Source organism: Musca vetustissima, unplaced genomic scaffold, assembly GCF_032173495.1.
Source record: "Musca vetustissima isolate MV318-11 ecotype Yass unplaced genomic scaffold, APGP_CSIRO_Mvet_v1 utg2180, whole genome shotgun sequence".
NCBI classification, from domain to species: Eukaryota; Metazoa; Arthropoda; class Insecta; order Diptera; family Muscidae; genus Musca; species Musca vetustissima.
This window is the reverse complement of record NW_026887089.1, coordinates 830,214-849,531: the sequence shown is the minus strand read 5'-3', so window position 1 is coordinate 849,531 and position 19,318 is coordinate 830,214. Positions and strand designations below refer to the sequence as shown.

At 33.8% G+C, this 19,318-nt stretch overlaps 1 protein-coding gene across 6 annotated transcripts in view; it reads right to left on the bottom strand.

The window, feature by feature from the left end:
- The window catches only part of LOC133334650 (PDZ and LIM domain protein 4), a 39,549-nt gene extending 24,955 nt beyond the window's left edge, over positions 1 to 14,594 (bottom strand). For all 6 annotated transcript variants that reach the window (XM_061542973.1, XM_061542976.1, XM_061542974.1 and 3 more), the window contains exons 1-4: positions 14,462 to 14,594; positions 2,132 to 2,280; positions 1,973 to 2,071; positions 1,699 to 1,897 (exon numbers count right to left, since the gene is read on the bottom strand). In XM_061542973.1, coding sequence (XP_061398957.1) covers positions 1,699 to 1,897; positions 1,973 to 2,071; positions 2,132 to 2,280; positions 14,462 to 14,578 — 564 coding nt within the window. In that variant the 5' untranslated portion in view covers positions 14,579 to 14,594. The remainder of the gene's footprint in view (positions 1 to 1,698; positions 1,898 to 1,972; positions 2,072 to 2,131; positions 2,281 to 14,461) is intronic.
- Between the last annotated feature and the right edge of the window lie 4,724 nt (positions 14,595 to 19,318).

The following is a 19,318-nucleotide window of genomic DNA, read 5'->3' as shown; positions in this document are numbered from 1 at the left end:
ACTTATAATGGGGCGGAATCTTTATATGGGAGCCATTTCCTAATCTACCTATTTTTAGAAATTTTCTGCTAATAAGTTCTTTATCCAGTCTGGAACCCAGTCCAAATGCCTAAAATGGCGGCACCACTAAATGGGAGCTTTGTCAAAACATGGTGCTATACCTAAAATAGTCTGCGAACATGCTTTTAACCTTACAAGAACCCGGAATGCCAGACTATAGGCATTCCGGGTTAGTAAAATATGCGTAAAACTCTCAAAAAATCTATAACAGGCGGGACCCTGATATGTGGGATTTGTCAATACTTGGCCCTATGATTTGAAAAAGGTTTTTCATTCTCATAGAACCCCAAAATGGCAAATTATAGTCACTTCGATGGAAATACGCCGCTACACAATTCAAAATATCGAAAATGTCGGAAAGGCGGAACTTTCATATGGGAGCTATGTGGAATGATTAACCTATAGAAGTTTTTCTATAATGACTATGTGGCAATAAAGTATCTGTATAAGGATCCAGCCCATCGATTTATGATGGATTTACCCTCTAAGAACTCGGAATGCCCAATTACAGTCACTTCGTGAGGACACTTGAACACTCACAATTCCTAAATGGTCCCTGTTTTGTTATAACATTGACTTATATTGAAAAATGTCTGCAAAGATGTTTTTCAACCGCAATGCCAATTTAAAGCTACTTCTTTAAAAATATGCGGCAAAAATATGCCAAAATATGCACATGCATCTAAAATTGTCTGCAAAGATGTTTTTCTCACTTCATGAACCTCTGTGGGTAATACGGAAAATAGTACAGATTTTCTATATATGGGGCTTTGTCTAAACATGGACCTATATCGAACATTTGGACCTATATGGCGGATATTTTATGTAAAGAGGATAAGTCGAAATGCCAGTTTACATCCACTTCGTTAGAAAATGTCGCTTGGTCCTTCAAAATATTAAGAATTCTGCCATTTTGATTAGAGAATGTCCAAAAGTAGAACCACGTTAAACAATTTATTTAACGTAACAAATAGTAGTCACTTAGGATTGGATTCAGAACTCTTTCCCATAATTTGTGGTCTTATTTGCTAGATTCAGATTCTATATCTCATGGTACACCGATTCGGTAGCTTCCAAAAATATTTTTACTTCTATACATAACTATTAATATATTTCGTTCTGCAAATCGGACAGGATACTGGTCCTATGATGCACCCACCGATTTTGTTTTTTATTCCTACTTTCTTAGTTGGTTTTATTAGTAGCATATATTTTAATATACTAAATATCAACGTAAACAAAATCAAATGCTACCCTCTAATATGTTGAAATTTCAAAGCATACTTTTAGGCGTTAACAAAATAGGACGGGGAATTCTCTATGAAAGATGGATTATTATCAATGATCCTATCATTATTTTAACGAAAAAATTTAAATTGGCCAATTTTTGTAGATAAATACAATTACTAAAATGTTTTTTTTTTATTAAAAATCTCAACAACTAAAGGAACAACAACAAATTAGCAATTTTAAACAAATTTAAAGCATTATGTATCTACTATTTCAGTTAATAAAGCCAAGCGCAAAATTTTAGCAACAGGTGATAAATAGCAATTGAATGGATGATATTTGGTGGTGGTGGATAGTAGTAGTGCTTGTGGTGGTATTGTTGTTGTTGGTAAGCATTTAGAAACTCACTTGATTCACAATGGTTGCCTGTTCCTCAGCCACATCCTGTTGATGATCCCGTGTTGGCATTGGTGTAAAAGTGCTAGACGGTGGTACATAACCACCGGATGGATTCAATTTGGGGAATACTGTTTGTGGCAGCGTATTGATGGGTTCCGACAAAGCATGTTCATATTGTCCGGGGCCGGGTAGAAAAGGTGAGGGGGCTCTATGGGAATTTAAATAAAACAAATTTTAATTTACTTTTCGCATTTTTTCCTATTAGAAATGGAAAACACAATACCTATGGGGTTGATTTGGATCTGGACTGGTAGAAAGTAATGAGGAATTTGGTCTCGAATTATCAGCACTTAAACCCTGAGTGTAAGCAATTTTACTGTCCCTATGGGTAGGAATACATACATTAGCATGTTGATTAAAATTTTTTGTGAGACATTCTTACCTGTGCACAACCAAACTTATTTCATTACCAGCTGTACGGAATAACATCTGAGCATCGGCATGGCTAACATCTCTGGCGTCATATTCTCCAATTTTAGCAATTATATCGCCACGTAGCACTTCACCGAAAGCGGGGCTGCCAACCTGAACCTAGAAGTGTATACAGAGGTGAAAAAAAACATTATTATTTTTGTAAGTGAAAACATAATCGTCATATATCACAAATATTTTTTTTGTGGTTTTGTCAAACATTTTTAATGCAGCTGTTTTGTTTCGTATTTATTATACTGTTTAGAAGGTTACGCATAGATTGACGCATTCATGTGTAGTTTATCTTCAATTCATTCGATATTCGCATTAACCTTGTATTAATTTGGTCAATCAGTTTTATTTTTGTAACAATATTGCGTGTGTGCAGTGAAAGTGTTAAAAAGATATATGTTTTTATAAAATTGTCACTTGATTAGAAATAACGAGAGGAAGGGGGCATATATTTGTATTTAAGACAACTACACAAATAAAGTTTACAATGAATCCAAATTTTAAACAAATATGGTAAATTTTTATTAATTGTCATCGAGATGAGAAGAGAAATTTCGATTACAGACAATTCTAGCAATTTCTGAAAAAGATCAAATATATGTTCGGCGATTTATATCGTAATTTTAATAAAATTGTAAATAGAGTTATAAGATTTATTTGGATTTGTACTGCATGATCAGTTACGAAGAATTTTTATTGATTTATAGTCTTGATTATTTTTGAACAAAATCCGTTTCAGAGAATTTGGTGTCGATTTCAAAATGAAGAGAGTAACCGATTTGATCCAAATTCTTCATATCGTAATAAATAGTCCAAATAATATTCGAAATTCGGCATAACCTCTCTGTTCAAAATTGTGAAGAATGGGGTTCCCGATTTGCTCTAAACTTTACAAATTAGGTACACTTCCCACAAAGGAACATATTTTAAAAATTTTTAAAGTATATAGATCCACACTTTGTATATGGGCAAAAGATGGCACCCATTTAAAATATGTAGCCATGTTTGTTTGTCGAAATATTTAAGTTGTAGCTTTGAAACTGTCCCGCCAAACTTTCGAAATGTTTGTGGATTTAGCCGAATTTTTCAAACGAAATGGATGTATTTTGGCATTCCAGCTTTCTGGAGGAGCTGTTTTAACATAGCTTCCCCCTTAATTTTCAGTATAATAGATCATTTTTGTTCCCATCAAAACGGATCTAATTTCGAATTCCGGGGTTTTGGAGGCTGATATATAGCAAAAAAGGCAACATAGGTCACAATATAAAGTATAAGCATGTATGACATACATCTATGTAGAAATGTATAAATATAAATATAAAATGAGTTTTAACATAGCCCCCATATATAAAACTTCCGCTTAATTTTCAGTATAATTATATACATCCTTATTGTTCGGATCAAAACGGATGTAATTTCGAGCTCCGGGTTTTTGTAGACTGATATATTGCGAAAATGTAACATAGGTCACAATATAAAGTTTAAGCCCAGCTACATGTTTTGATGTTTTAATTTTAATAGGAGTGAAACAAATTTGCAGAAAATGTTCAATGTAAGACCCATTTTCATTTTGACAGGTGCGTGTTGCAATTTTCCATTGTCATTGGGGGTTGTTGAAGGATGAAAACATCTTTGCAGGAGCAGATCAGGGTTTTGTCCCGCCATATTTTCGACATTTTAATGATTTTAGTCGAATTCTTTTAAAGAAATCATTGACATCACATGTTCCTTGTGATTAAAATAATTTTTTCCAAAAATTTTCAACAAACTTGTTCATGGTTTTAACATTTAATAGTCCCCATACGTTCAGTATGTATACCTGTTTATACCCTACACAACTATGTTGTCAGGATGTTATAGCTTTGTGCAGCCCCAAGAGTTTGTAACGCCGCGAAATATTGGTCCTAGAACCACCTTTAAGCATACCGATCTTCATATCTCGACTAGCAGAGTCAATCTAGACAAGTGTGTCAGTCCGTCCGTCTGTCCATTATAATTTGTACATACGAAAAATTATGAACCAATCTTCACGACCTTTTGCATGTAGGATGGGCTCTGACTAATCAAGACCCCTTTTTGGAAAAGATCGGTTAATAGTTAGGGGATAAAATGGACCAAATACTTATTTTTTTCGTTATTTCTGATTATGGTTCTATCATCGCGAAATTTTACATAGAGAAAAGAACAAGCGTGCTTGTTTTGATAAAGATCGGTCAATATTTAGTGTCAAACAACATTTGTATTCTATTGCGTATATATTTACCCCTGAAGGATATAGACGATAATCAAAATCCACTTCAAGTCTCAGAACAAACTATATATTTATATTCAATAGTTTTTAAGAAATTTATTTTATTATTTGATATTATATACCTAATACCATAGACAGACGACAGACTTAATTTGCATTAAAAAGTTCTTAATTTGAATTAAAATTTACCCCTGACAGACGAGAGTTTCTGCATTTATGAACCAGTTTTTTGTTTCAAAACTATTGTTTGTCTGTGTGTAGGAAGAAAATATTGACATTTCTTTACAATTTTTTTTAGGATTACATCTTTTTGAAATTGATACATGGCAGGAAGGAAAACTAACAGCTATAATGAAGATAAAACAGCTCCAAATTTGAAGAAATGTTGAATTTTGCCTTTATTTTTAATTTTTATTTTCGTAAACGTAAACAAATTTGACAACAATCAATTTATTTTCTACAGCATTGCCATATTGAAATAGCTTAATTCAGTATAAATTCAGTTTGATTTTGTGCATTAACAACACATAAAAATGAGGATAATGTACAAGTTAATTTGAATTAAGGCTGTTAATGCAAATTAAGGCTGTCGTCTGTCTAGGCTATAAAATTAAGTGTCATGTTACTTTAATGCACTTTGTCGAAAAAAATACTGGGAAATGTCTTTTGAAAAAAATACAAGAACATTTTGAATTTTTGGTTCAAAATGTATGGCTATATATTCGGTATATACATTATACAGATTTCTCTTGTTCAGTGACATATACTAAAAATTGATGGAGAATATTTTTGTCCCTTGTACCATTCTTCTAAAACGTCATCATGTGGGAAAAATGGGTAAAAACTAGTAATAAGTACGATATTAACCCTAAAATGAGTTTTTGTTTTTTAAGATTTTTGACGTTTAAGCTGATTTTTGAGTTTTAGTCTATTCTGAGACTTATAGTAAAACGTGATGGCGAATATTTCTGTAGAATATTCTGAGCAGCTTTAAAACCGTTTTGAATGTGTTTTCAATCACTTATGGAAAAGGGGACCGAAAAGACCCCTTCAATGAGTCGGATGAGGGTTAAAGTTGTATACCAAAATATTCCTCGATATTTTATCAGTAATATTGCCGAAGACACTATATACCTAAAATGCAAGGATTTCAGGAAATCATTATTCGAAAATTATCGAAATTCTTGAAAAGGGGGAATATTGCCCCACTTTTTAGGTTACCTCCCGACGTAAACTTTAAAAACGCCGATACACGTGTCTTCTTTTTTTAGCCCCTCTTTCATAATCTGTTGGAATTTCCCGGTAATTATTTTTTGTGTTGCACAGTGTTATATTGTCATATGTACTCGGATGTGGAAGTTGCAATTAAATATTTACAGATGCTTACGTATTCAGATATTATTTAGTGACCCGTTACCACACTAGAGGGCGGAAATATAGCGCTGATCGCTTTGGAATTTTTCATGAGGATCCAGGTATGGTCAAGGACAACGCCTGTAATTTTCGGTGATGATCAGATAATAATATTGGGATGAAGTGGACCGAAAACTTATTTGTTGTGTTTTTTCGATATATAGGCCACAATTGAAAGCCGAACATCACACATCCCACGGCGAAGGGAATCTGGACAAGTAATTAGAAGGGCTGTACTGAATATTAGTAATATTTGTCGATCTCTTGTCGGTCAAAAGGGTGCAAATATCGCGAAATATTGTCCATGCTCAGAATATAGAATCAAAGAAAGTTTTCGTGGAAAGTTAGATTTTCGTGTTCGCCCCCTTCCGACTATACTGCTCCGCTCACTGTTTTTTTTTATTAATTTTATCGTTATAAATCTACTAAAGGTCCCGACTGTGGAGTTTATAAAAAGTTCGGACCAACCTAAGGGGATACCCCCATTCTTAGTTAATTTGATTCCAACCTAAACTAATTGAAGAATGTCCCTATAACTTTTCAAGTGAAAATCTCAACAACTTTCGAATATATAGCCTATTCATTCTGTCAGCATCAAACGACGTCTTAAGGGACCCCCCCCATTCTCGATATTAATTTTTCAAGATTTTCAATGGGCTGGTAAATCAAAACCAATGCTTGTTAAGGTTTGTAACTTTACACATATATATTTGAAGATTTAAAAATTAAGAAAAATAATTTACAAAAAATTTTTGTTATTGTTTTGTTGTTGTTTTTTGTAATTAAAAAAAGTCCTTATTTTTGATGGCGGGCATGATAACTCCTCACTGGAACATCGGAATCCGAAAATTCCAACGGTGTTAGAAAGAGTACACATCTGGCTCTCGTATGAACTAGGATTATTGACTTCGCTCTAAAATTAACAAAATGGTGGACCTTTGAAAAAATATTTTTGAAAAATCGCCGATTTTTGACCAAATCCCAAGTTAAAAAATAAGGAAGATCTTCACCGATTGGCTTTATCCTAGTTCATACGATAGCTATACACTCACAGAGAAACGTGTAAAAATTTGAAGTCGATTGGGTTATTTGTTTTTGAGTTATCGTGCCCGCCATTCGCAAAAAAATGTTTAGAGAAAAACTCGTTTAAATTTTGAGAAACCCTTCAGCCGTCACACAATAAATCGGCTATATCTTTAAGAGTTGTTGAGATTTTTATTTGAAATTTTGTAGGGACATTCTTTAATTAGTGTAGATTCCAATTATATCAACAACATTTTTGACCCCGAGAATGGGGGGTCCCCTTAAGTGATTCTCGAACTTTAAACGCGTTTTTACTCGAAACTGTGTTTTTACGAATGGCAATCCAATCCTATCGTTTCCAAATTTTGACACGTTTCTTAAGCAATTCTTTATTTGCCATTGTAAAAATTTCCATATTTTTAAATTAATTTGGTGTATGAAAAATGTGAAATATCAGAGTTATTTGAAAAATCTTTGCCCACATGCTCAAAGTTCTTGATTTTCCTTTTTTATTTATCTTTTGTCACACACATAATTTTCTCTTTTACCACTGTGGAATTTTCAAAATTAATGACAGCACTTTAAATTTGTCCCAACGATTTAAAAATCATTAAACACAAAAATTGTCGTCGAACATTGTTGAAATGAATTCAATAATTCATCTAAAATAATTATTCTTTGTTTCTTTGCGAAATGTATTTATTGTCTTATTGGACAAAAAAAGTCTATTTAGAATTTGTTTCGGGCAATTATAATTTGATTTATTGTGTCTTGCCGCCATTGATTTCATTGGCCTTGGCAAATTTTCATTTGGCTCTTGTTTTCATCTACCACAAAAAAAAAAAAAAAATAGCAAAATCACTCTCTGATGAAAATTTAATAAAGGGAAGGACATTTTATGAACACATTTTTATTAGTTTATAGTTGATTGTAAAATTTTCTATAGAAAAATAACATTTTCTGCGTACAGTTAGGTAAAAAAGTTTTTGTATATTTAATAAAAAAATCTTTAGAGTAATTTTAGATATTTGAGATAAGCGTTAAAACAACGAACGAACAAATGAAAATTCACCACAAAAATTGTGAAAATCACAGTTCGCAAAACTTATGCTTTTTGGGTCAAGATAGAGATGTGATGCCTCACTAAGGAACATCTGAGAATGTTATAATCCAAAGTGTTAAAGAAACCCCAAATTTGCATATTCCTTATCATTTTCGTTAAAGACTCGGGTTAAAGGGCTTATAAAGATTTTAAGTCGTCCAATCATCAACAACGTCATGTCTTTGAAATGTACGAAATTTAACCGAAAATCCATCGAAAAATAATTTGGTCTGATGAGTTCCATTTACACGTCGGTCACTACGTTCGGAAAAACCAAGAGTTACTACACCACGTACCCCATATAACAGTGCCATCCAATATTCGGTAGGTTACACTGTTTCTGTTTTTTTTTTTTTTTGCTGTTTTCGGCAAATTATTCTATTAAAAGCCAGGGTAGTCGGACGGGCCGACCATACGATAACCTACACAACTACTCTAACTTTCTGCGGATTTTTATTCCGAGCCTGGGCAATATTTCGTGATAGTTGCACCCTCTTGCCGGATTAGAGTTCAACAGCACCTCTTCCTTACATTGACATATTGTCCGAATATTACTAATATTCAATACAGTCCTTCGCCGTCCGTTTAACACCCACATCCGAGTACATAAGACAATATAATTGACATCAATTTAAAGGCAACCCACTCATCTTGGATATACTATCAACTTCTTGGCTCTATGTCCTTCAGGAGTAAATATTTACGCTATAGAATACAAATTTTGTCATTTTTCACACAAAAGTCAGCATCCATTTGAACCGCTAAATATTCACCGATCTTTATCAAAACAGCCATGTTTATCCCACTTTCGATGTAAAAATTGGAGATGTTTGGGCCATAATTGCGGCCTCTGGAGCGACCAGAAAAACCGGCAAAAATTATACATTTGGTCCATTTCATCCCCTAAATATTAACCGATCTTTACCAAAAACTATAGAGGTCTTCATTGGCCAAAACCGGTCCTACATACAAAAAATTTCGAGAAGATTGGCCCATAACTGTGACCCATAACTGTATCGTGTTTACAAACTATAATGGACGGACGGACACACATGTCTAGATCGACTCAGCTAGTCGAGATATGACTATCGGTATACTTAAAGGTGGGTCTAGGACCAATATTTCGTGGTATTACAAAGTCTTGGGGCTGCACAAAGCTATAATACCCTGACAACATAGTTATGTAGGGTATAATTATATATTTTTTGGTTATAATTCAGAGGAGGATTGAAGACATGGATCACCCGAGTTGGTTCCAATTTGATGCATTGAGTTATCAATGGGGTTGCCAGCCAACTTCCTACAGAAATTGTAAATATTGGTCGATCTTTGGGTACAGCCAGGTAGGCCTTTTATACTTAATTTAATTTGAATTACGAAGAGGCTATAATTTGGCATTCCGCATTCTTAGCGCATTATGAACATTGATCATACAAAGGTCCGCGTCATTTTTGGTATGTTTAATATTTTGAATGTCTACCTCATGGTGGAGGATATCAAAGTTTATTATAAAAGTTCATATAAAAATAGATATTTAAATGTAAACCACATTCCTTTCTCTTTATTGCGAAATAAACATCCAATCATTAAATCCTAAAAATTTCCATTTAATTTGAATTTAAAAAATTATCTTATTGGATAATCCTACATTATATTTTGAATATTTTTATAACACCTAATGTTCCACTGATTTCATATTCAATACTTCATTTTATTTATTTTTTCATTTTCATGGAATATTTTTTGCCTTAATAATACGCCGCCAATCGCTCAAAATAACATTTCCATAGCCCATCAATTTGGTATTTCGATCACTTAACATATCAATTGAACATACAAATACATGTACATACATACTCGTTCATATGTACATTAATTTCAATTACGTTCTGTATGCATGATTGAATGTTGTAATTAGCTTTGACATTATCTCAAGGATATCTGCATTTTCGTTTTTTTTTTTTTTTTTTTTTGAAAAATACATATAATTTGAAAAATTTGATCTGACATTGTTTGTTCAAAAGCGCACAGCAAACAAAGACAGCAACGACAGCAAACATTTCGAAACCTTGGACCTGTGATTGTAAATCTATACTAGGAAGATGAAATGAAAAAACAACAACAAAATATTGTTGCACTTAAAAACAACAATGACCACAATATAAAAGTATTTATTTTTACTAGATGTTTGTAAAGGTGTGTGTGTGTCTGTGTAACCCCAAAAATACCTGTAAAAAATAATGTTTTGATTTCTTCTCTTAAGTTGTTTACATGACTACTGCCAGGCAGCCGGACAGGCAACTTGTACCACAGCATTTTCGTTCGAAAGAAATAAAATAAAACATGTAAAAGGAAAACAGCACATAAAACAATACATCATCATTTGTTTGAATATTTTTCATTTTTGTTTTCTTCTTCATTTTTGGTTTGTTGTTATTTTCTTACTACGTCTGCATTGTGAAAATCGCAATTTGCAACATTTACAAATTACAAAAGAAGAATAAGCAAATAAAAAAATGTGAAAAAAACACCAGCCGAATTTGTGCCAAACAAATAATAAATTCAACAAGTTCGAAAAAGTCAGTGCACAGCTTGTTCGACTATTTAATACTTTATACAAAATGTATACTCTTATTGACACTAGATTGTCGAACGCGGTCATTTTGACCGCTTTTCAATTTTATGTACAAAACAACTGTGCATATAATGACACTTTTTTTTATAATTTGGTGACTTTTTTATAAAAACGTAATTCTATGTGGTACAAAAAGTCACCAAATTTGAAAGAAAGTGTCATTATATACACAGTTGTTTTTGTACTTGAAATTGAAAAGCGGTCAAAATGATCGCCTTCGGCAATCTAGTGTTAAATAAGGTATAAGAGACAATTTAAAGAAATTAATTTCAAAATGTTGTTGTTGTTTTTTGTAATTAAAGAAAAGTCTTTGTTTTCACTGGAATATCCGAATCTCACAATTCCAATTAGAAAGAATACATATTATACAGATTATTGACATAGAATACAGGTTATTGACTTCACTCGAAAATTAGCAAAAATGCTGACCAAGGATTTTTTTGGAGGAGAACACAAACAAAGATAGAAAATAAGGACTCAACCGATTGGATTTATTCTAGCTATGTAGGGATTTATCCCAGTTGTGTAGGCTTATGGAACCAATTGGATTAATCGTTTTGGCGTTATCGTGCCTGCCAATCGTAAAAACACTATTTTGAGAAAGTTTGAGAAGCACTATAGCTGTCGCTTGATCCTGATACAATAAATCGGATATATTTTCCAATGTTGTTGAGGTTTTCACTTGAAATGTTAATAAGACGTTTTTGAGAAGTTGTAGATTCATATTAAATAAAAATGCCATTGTAACTACTTAAAAATGATGTACAGAGGTACATATGTTAGTATAGCACTCATATAACGGTACCGATCCATTTTTTCGTTACTTTTAGGCACATTCATTTATATCATCCAAAGCAAATGTTGAATCTTGTTTGGTGCAAATATCGTCTATATACATTGGTAGCCAAAACTAAAGCAACTGAAATTGCAAACTGAGTAACCATTTTCGGGGTATTGAATCTATACCACCCTCAATTTGATCCTTGGATATACTATTTCTAACACCCTGAACCCTCGGAAAGAGGTTATGTTTGTTTGCTTCTGAATCTGTTTTGATTTTGCTTTCTATGATACCCCAAAGTTTTTTTCATAGGGTGAAGATCTGATAATTGTGTTGGACATTATAAAACCCTGATTTTTGACTCGCGCAACCAATCGTTGATATGTTTCGGTGTTTGTTTGTCAAGTTGAAGTAACCAAACAAATGGTACATTGTCTTCGGCGGATTGAACCAAAGCGTATTCCAACACATTTCTATAATCAATCCGATCCATTACTTCATAAATCTCGTAAATAAATCGAATTCCATTAAAAAGAAAAATACCCACCTCCATGCTTCCCAGTACCCTTGCAATACTGAGGCTTGAACTATTCATTTTTTGACCTTCTGTGCCTTAAATATTAAATTTAAAGTCATCCGAGGACTGAGCTTTTCCGGAAGGCAATCTGGCTTTCCGATTCTTTTCAGAAAATAAAGAACTTTTTTTCGAAGTTTCCGGGCATGTAGCCCTGCTACCATATATACAACTGTTACGACAATTTGTTGATCAGTACGAACTGATATTTTTGAAGCCCTTCTCCGTGCTGAACTGTCAATACTGATATAGTTGTATAAAATCAACGTACAATTCTAGAAATCACAGATTTATTCGTGGGATATTTCTCCGAAATCATTTTCTGTGATAAATTATTTTCACAATCATTGGTAATTAGATGTTTTATCGGAGTACTGTATTTGTTTCTAGCCATTTTAATACCCTATACAACTATGGTGTCAGAGTATTATAGCTTTGTGCAGGTCCAAGAGTTTGCAACGCCACGAAATATTGGTCCTAGAACCACCATTAAGTATACCGATCGTTATATCTCGACTAGCTGAGTCGATCTAGAAATGTGTGTCCGTCCGTCCGTCTGTCCATTATAATTTGTAAACACGATACAGGTCATTTTATGGACCAATCTTCACCAAATTGTGCATGTGGATGGATTCTGTCCAATGAAGACCCCTGTTGTTTTTCGTAAAGATCGGTTAATATTTAGGGGATGACATGGACCAAATACTTAATTTTTCTTAGTTTTTTTGGTCGCTCCAGAGGACGCATTTATTTCGCGAACATCGCGAAATTTCACATAGAGAAGGGAATCGGACCAAACAATAAGCATGTCTGTTTTGATAAAGATCGGTCAGTCTATTACAAAATTTGTATTCTATGGCGTATATATTTACTCCTGAAGGACATAGAAGGACCCACTGCCACACTAGAGGGCGGACATATAGCGCTGATCGTTTTCAAATTGTCCATGTGGTTTCACTTATGGTCAAGGACAACGCATATAAATTTCGGTGTTGATCAGATAATAATTTTGGGATGAAGTGGACCGAAATCTTACCTATTTCGAGTCAATCTAAGGGCCACAATTATAAGTCGAACATTACAACACAACCCATGGTGAAGGAAAGTAATTATAAGGGCTGTACTTGAATATTAGTAATATTCGGAAAATATGTCAGTGTGAGGAAAAAGTGTTGTTGTCCTCTAATCGCGCAAAAAGGGCAAATATAATGAAATATTTCCCAGGCTCAGACAAAACATCCGCAGGAAGTTAAGGGCTAAACAGAATGTTCGCGTTGAGCGTTTTTTGTTATCGCGTTAACGCACGCAAAAAGTTAAAATATATTTAACTCCGAAGCGCAGCGCTCAACAACTTCGAGCGTTTGTGTTATCGTTTCCTTGTGGTTGTTGTATTTTCGATAACACATAACGCAACGGATGGCTCAACGCGATCATTCTGCTTAGCCCTTTAGAGTTCTGTAGTGGTTGTGTAGGGTCGGTATATATGCATATATATATATATATCATAATTAGGTTTGCATTTATTAACCTTGCAATTTTAATTGCTTTAGTTTTGGCCACTAGTGTAGGTCCATCCATCAGAAACATCAACTGATATTTTCTAACTAGTTAAATATCACAAAATAGTTGGCTTTGGTAGGGTACTGAAAATGCAACGTATTTTTGGCGACCAGCTATTGGCTGAATTGAGACAAGTGGAGGCCCTTTTTTTGTTTCTTGAACGGCTACTTGGTGTTTGTTTTCATTCACAAATTGGCATCGTTTAGACGATTAGCGTCTCTTTTTTTTTTGTTTCTTCATCATCTGTGTATTGCAATAGCGTCAGTTTTTTTCGAAATTTCTTTTTTATTATTTTTTGTTTTGTTTTCAATTTTTTTTTTTCTTATTTTTATTGTGGTAAATAAACTTGGCAAATAAATGATCTGTAGTTTTTTGAAAACCCAAAAAAGAACCAAAACAAATTTTTGATAAATTGGTGCCCAGCAAGAAGTGTGGCATGGCGTGGCGTTGGTGGACGATACACTCACAAAACACAATGCAATAAATGTCCTTAAAAGAAAAGTGACGAATACACGATAACGATGACAATCGATAAATTAGATATTTTTCATTTAGATGTTGGGGTTTTAAATTTTGTTCTTGTTGTTGTTGGTATGACTTTGATTTTTACAGATGGGTACCACTAGGCGTATGAACGATATATCACATTGCATAATAAAAGTTTCGAATTCACAAAAATTTTATATTTTTAAATTTTTTTATATTTAAAAGATATGTGTTTTACTTTAAAACATATAAAAATCATTATTACTGGCTGGTATTAAATTTATAAAATTTAATATTTTTAAAATTTACGTTCATTGCAATAATTTCAATATGTTTTGAATTCATATAAATGTCACTGGTTAATTTGCAATTCACAATAAATATTTTTTTAACTACACAAATGTCATGGTCACAATGTCACTTTAATTTTTTGTTTCCAATTAGTATTGTTTTTGTTGTATTACCCGTGTTATTATCAATGGCGTATCCAGATCATTGCCACCGACTAGACGTATACCCCAGGGTGTATTTTGACCATCACGTTTGAGTACTACTGCAAATTCATGTAGCTTAGGGCTCATTATTCTGCTTCTTAGTCTTCTCCTGACTTCCTCGTTACTCTCGCACTTGACACTTCACCAAAACGAAAGTTTGTTGTGACTTCGAAAATTGGAAACACAATTAAATATATTTCGAATTTTCCGTTACAAAAACTTCGCAATTCGGTTTTTTTTCTTATTTGTTGGTTTCAAGTCTGTTCTTGTTATTATAACTTTTCTCTAGTACTATTAACTAGTTGTTGCAAAAAAATTGGTTGTTGTAATTGAAACGTTCAGTTCTTTGATTTTTGATTGTTGAAGAGAGAAAAACGTCTTGATCGTATTGAAAGCTGCCCAAGTACTAATTTTAAAAACACAAATCCGAATAAACAAGCATTTTTTGCGTTTTTTACTTCGTTTCGCTATTTTTTGCAATTGTGTCTCATTTTCTTTCTTCATTCAACATCAGCTGCCGCTGTTGCTGCGGTTGCGGCAGATGCCGAATTTGCGGCATCGTTTTTAATGATCTGATTGCTGCTGTTGTTGTTCTTATTATTATTTTACATACAGATGTATCAATTTTTATTTGTTCCTTTTTATTTGCTGTATTGCCGTAGTATTGTTGTTGCGGCCGATGGCTATGCTGAGCGGCCAGCTCCTAGCGCATTGTTATTGTACGGATCATGCCAAAACTAATGCTAACTAGCAATCTGCTGTTGTGGTTCAGTGGCGTTTCGTCTGGGGTTGGGGTATTTATGAATGTCCAATTGTTTTTGCAAAAATTAATTTATGCGAATGTCAAATGTTGTCATAATTTTCATTAATGTTTAGGCCTATACGAGAAGAATTTCCACAGAGTTATGAGGGGAAGGAATTCTATCTTTAGATTATGATCTGTGTTTTTTTATGCGACAGACAGAACACTTCACAGACTTCCGACTTCTGCAGATATAAGATTTTCCATAGACAGTAACCTTTTGCTGGTCTACAGATTGTCTGTTGGTTTTCTCAAAATGCAAATATTTTAATTCTTGGAATAGGAGGTATATTTACAAGACAACATATATACAAAGCAGACATTTGGTTAAATGTCACATTGGCTAAATTCCTTAAGGACTTCATAGAACTTCTGGTGATAGTGGGACGACTTCTGTACAGTCTTCCAGACATTCCTTTAAATTCTAGGGTTTTCAAAGTACCAGTGCAAAAAAAGAATGAGGTGCTCCCTCTCCTAGGAGCACCATGAACATACCAAAAAGAAGCGAGAAAAATATGTTTTTAATTCTCAAAATACCGATAGTTTTTGGTAATCAGATTTGATACCCAAAATACCAAATTACAGTCAATTCAGTTAAAACCGGTGCCCAAAATCCGTACATGCGTAAATCGACATATATTTTTTTTTAATCAAGAATATACATACATTGATGGCCAAAAGTGAAGCAACTAAATTACAAACTTAATAGATGTACTGTACCTTCATGTGCCCTACACAACTATGTTGTCAGGGTATTATATCTTTGTGTAGCCCCAAGAGTTTGTAACGCCGCGAAATATTGGTCCCAGATCCACCATTAAGTATACCGGTTGTCATATCTCGACTAGCTGAGTCAATCTAGACATGTGTGTCCGTCCGTCTGTCCATTATAATTTGTAAACACGATACAGGCCGCATTTGTTTTTTTTAAAGGTCGGTTAATATTTAGAAGATGAAATGGACCAAAAAAAAATTATTTTTGTCTGATTTTCTGGTAGCTCCAGAGGCCGCATCACAAAATTCCTTGGTGCGTCAATTACTTAAAATCAATCTATAATAAAAGGGAGCTATATCTAAATCTAGGCCGATTTTCACGAAACAAGGCAGACATCACTCTAGGCTCAATTCAGTACGTTGTGCCAAATTTAGTGCAAATCGAAGGATATATAGGGACTTTGGTGCACCATTTACATAAAATCGGACGAAACTTTATATGGGAGCTATATCTAAATCTGGACCGATTTTCTCGAAACTTGGCAGACATCATTCTAGGCTCAAGTCAGTACGTTATGCCGAATTTCGTGCAAATCGAAAGATATATAGGGATTTTGGTGGACCATTTACATAAAATCCAACGAAATTATATATGGGAGCTATATCTAAATTAGGACCGATTTTCTCGAAACTTGGCAGACATCACTCTAGGCTCAATTCAGTACGTTTTGCCAAATTTCGTGCAAATCGAAGGATATATAGGGACTTTGGTGCACCATTTACATGAAATCGGGCGAAACTATATATGGGAGCTATATCTAAATCTGGACCGATATTCTCGAAACTTGGCAGACATCACTCTAGGCTTAATTCAATACGTTATGCCAAATTTCGTGCAAATCGGAAGATATATAGGGACTTTGGGGCACCATTTACATGAAATCGGACGAAACTATATATGGGAGCTATATCTAAATCTTGACTGATTTTCACGAAACTTGGCAGACATCATTCTAGACCTAAATGATTAGGCTGTACCAAATTTCGTGCAAATCGAAAGATATATATACCGTACATTAAATCGGTTAAATATATATATATAAGCTATATCTAAATCTGAACCGATTTTTCCCAATTTCAATAGGGTTCGTCCTTGGGCCAAACAAATGAGCTGTGCCAAATTTCATCCAATTTGGATCATAAATGCGACCTGTACTTTGCTCACAAAAATACATGGACAGACAGACAGACGGACGGACGGACATGCATAAATCGACTTAGAAAGTGATTCTATGCATATTCTCAAAAGGAACCATGTGTCTATCTCGTTTCCTTTTGCCTGTTACAAACATATGCACAAAGACATAATACCCTGTACCACAGTGTGGTGAAGGGTATAAAAATCCACAGAAAGTTTGAGTTCCGTGGTATTTTGTAGGGTATCGTATGGTCGGCCCCGTCCGACTTTAATGTTCCGCTCACTGGTTTTAAAAATAAAGTTGTAGTGCATTTTTCAGAAATAAAAAGGTAATTTATTCACTTTAAAAAACATATAAACACAAAAGTTACTTTGAAATTAAAAATAATCTACGGGAAATTAAATTGACCCAATTTTTGCTTGGTCAAAACTAAAGCGACTAAAGCAATCGACAGTATAACATACATATATAAGATGCTCAATTTGATTCTTGGATAGACTATTCCTCGCATCCAACTAAACCTTTGTGAAGAGGTTATGTTTGTTTGCTTCTGAATTTGTTTTTGATTTTTTTTTATATTTGATAGGTCATAGAAAAACAAATTTTTGCCACGTTTCGGTGTATGTTTGAGGTTATAGTAAATGTGAATATTGCTCAGCCAAGGTAACCATAGCGTTTTACACATTTGTATAAACAATACGATCCATAACTTCAGAAATCTCGTAAATAGATCGAACTCCATAAAAAGAAAACCAGCCCTATGCCATTTTTACTCCAGAAATATTAAATTTTGGCCCCCATTTTTATGGAAATTGTCATTAAAAGGGATGGTACCGTTATGTGGGCGATGCATGTAATCCTGGACTAAAATCGATTCCTTTTGGTAAGGAATCGATGCTATTGCAATAGGAAAAAAGCGTAAAATAATCAAAATGCCAACAATTTTAGGCTGGACCTGTGCAATGCACACCGTACATCGCCACAAAGTGTGGAGGAGGATATTCTGCAATCGGAACAATGTTTGTCTTTGGGCAAGGAACAGACTTTCGAGGATAACAAATATTTCTTGCACTTTATCTTACAAAAAAATATCAAAGATACTAAAGAAGTAGTAGTTAATGTTACTCAATGTAGTTAATGTTACTCGTCATTATTATTTAACTACGCCCCTGTGTTTTTGCGTCTTTTGTTATTGTCTTTGCTTCAATGTGTAATTATTTAAAAAAAAAATTAATGCTCATTATTCTCGAATATCTGTCTAATGTTCTTATTTCTTCTGTTGCTTATTTTCGAAAATGCCTATCTATGATGTAGTAAAAAGTACGAGTCATACATCCCTACAAAAACAACACCAACAACCATTTGGCCAGAAATTACAATAAAAAACCAAATCAAAATCATTACAAACCAAACAATGTACCACCACCACTCCGTCGTACGATTTCACCAACAAAATATTGTGACGAATTACAAAAATATCTGCAAAAAAGCAGCTGATCTTAGACATTTGCAAAGTAACATCATTACACACTGAAACCCAGCAGCCCCCCTTCTCCCCAAATATCCTACACCTGAGCTAGAGGGGAAATAAATAGAATGCGAAAATTTGCAAAAGGTATCATCTCGTCTGTTCACAGTCAATTTATATTTTTGGTTCAGTGTCAGATCTTTCCGCATTTTTTAAAAATAACACCTTTTGATTTTTTTTCGGTTTGCTTACGGGGAGGAAATGTAATGCAAATTGTTAGCAGTGTTACAAATTGTTGGGTTTCTTTTCTTGTTGTTGTTGTTGTTTTTTCATGTGGTGGTTGGCTATCTATTAGCCAAGTTACTAACAACCTATGAAAAAGACTAATTTAAATCAACGTAAAATAATGGACTTTCACTATTCATTGGCACTGGTCATGGGGGAATTGGTTCATCATCACCGCCACCACCAGGGGAATGATTTGGGTTGATTGTTGTATAGTTGTAGTGGTATGATTTTTATTTAGATACTGATTGATGTTTTCTTTTGTTTTTATTGGGGAGGGATATAAAAAAACTTAATTTATTTCAACATTTCTATTGAGTTTTAAAATTAAATCGAGTATTTTTAGAATTTCAAAATCA